At 32.6% G+C, this 1,502-nt stretch overlaps 1 protein-coding gene across 3 annotated transcripts in view; it reads right to left on the minus strand.

Moving 5' to 3' along the window:
* si:dkeyp-73b11.8 (kunitz-type serine protease inhibitor Kunitz-1) overlaps positions 1–812 on the minus strand; it is a gene marked incomplete at its 3' end in the record, with an annotated part of 5,492 nt that extends 4,680 nt beyond the window's left edge. The window contains 2 exon segments of one of the 3 annotated variants that reach the window (XM_014003644.1): positions 442–519; positions 737–809. Coding sequence is in view for 1 of the 3 variants with exons in the window: in XM_014003642.1 (XP_013859096.1) it covers positions 737–738 (2 nt within the window). 3 annotated transcript variants of the gene reach the window in all.
* Positions 813–1,502: the final 690 nt, after the last annotated feature.

The raw sequence follows: 1,502 nt of genomic DNA on the forward strand, positions 1-1,502 counted from the left end.
GTAATATATGAAAATAAATAATAAACAAAACTGTCATACATCTATATAATAAACAAAAATGAAACTACATCTTTAAACATCCATGTCAGTTTTTGCTTTTGAACTAAGACTATCAATCATCCCTTTTTTAGCTACTGGTAAATAACAAAATAATCTTTAAATTCTAGATTTATTTTGGACCAAAGTAGAAACAATAATAAAATAAAATAAAAAAATATTTTGGAGAAGAGTACTTTTGAAATATCTATGTAAACCCTGTCCTGATACCTGTCTGGTTTCAACAACAACATGTGATCCAGTCATGTGATTTAAGCTCCATCTTTCTGTGGTTAATTCTCTGAGACTCTGTTACAAATTATGTCAAAAGTAGAGACTTCAAACTATACACCAGTTTTTAAAGACTGTTCCAMTTYAAGAATAATAGTCATAATTTCTCCTTACCTGAGAAAAAGTCTGCATTATGATCCCTGCTGCTGTAGGCTATCTGGTCTGTCTCCTCCCTGACCTTGTTCTTTGWAACTGTGGTAATAAAGATTTATTTTAAATATGTGGAAAGCAGCCAGCATGACTTCTGCACAGAAATGAAAGACGACTGGGTTTATCKAGCATTAAYWAACTAGCTTGGCAAGGGATGTAACAGGTAACAACAACTAATCATGTTAACTAGCTAAACATTTAATGTGTAACACATCATTTAGCTAACATTATCTGCCTCCAACAGCATGACTCAACTTACATGGTTTGTTTGGTAAAAACTGTGAAGTTTTAGTTTCTCTTTACTCCGCGAGGCTCTGCTCATCACAGCAGCTCCTATCAGTCATCTCACCTGCAGGAGTGCACGCTTATGGTGCGTTCAAAGACGGCTCAGAAAAACGCATTACCATATGTTAAATATGGATAAAACAGCTGTTACGGCTGAGAAACAGTGTTGCCAGATGGGAAATGTTGAATTATCGTATCAGCAGCTCAAAATTATCGTATTTTGAGAAAAATTATCGTACACACCCAAGTTACATTCTAGAGAGGCTCAAATTTATAAATACATCCTGCTCAGCTCACAAGAACTGCACATTCTTTTGTTTATAAAAAAGTTAAAAAGCACTGTTGGGTGTCTGTTTTTTTTTTTTTACAAAAGCATTATTGTAAACAAGAACAAAACATGGAGTCTGGGGAAATGCTGCATATAAAAAGAAATGTTAGATAAAATGACTAGAATAAAATGTAAATCATAGGCAAAGTTAAAATGAAATCAGGAAAAGAACAAATCATTGTAGTTCATTGTACTTTTGATTAGTCAAGAAATAAATTGAGTGCATACTGAGCAAATTTAATCTGCAAGTCTCCAAAATCTGTTTTTTTTTTCTTTTAAAAATAGCTTCTGGATGACAACTGGATGTTTATTAAATGTAAATGTTGCTTATAGCCCTCACCTTCTCAGTACCACCTTTTCTTTTTGATTTTACAGTTATTATTTCTTTCACATAAGTACTATTATATTTATC

This window comes from Austrofundulus limnaeus, unplaced genomic scaffold, assembly GCF_001266775.1.
Source record: "Austrofundulus limnaeus strain Quisiro unplaced genomic scaffold, Austrofundulus_limnaeus-1.0 Scaffold19, whole genome shotgun sequence".
Classification (NCBI taxonomy): domain Eukaryota; kingdom Metazoa; phylum Chordata; class Actinopteri; order Cyprinodontiformes; family Rivulidae; genus Austrofundulus; species Austrofundulus limnaeus.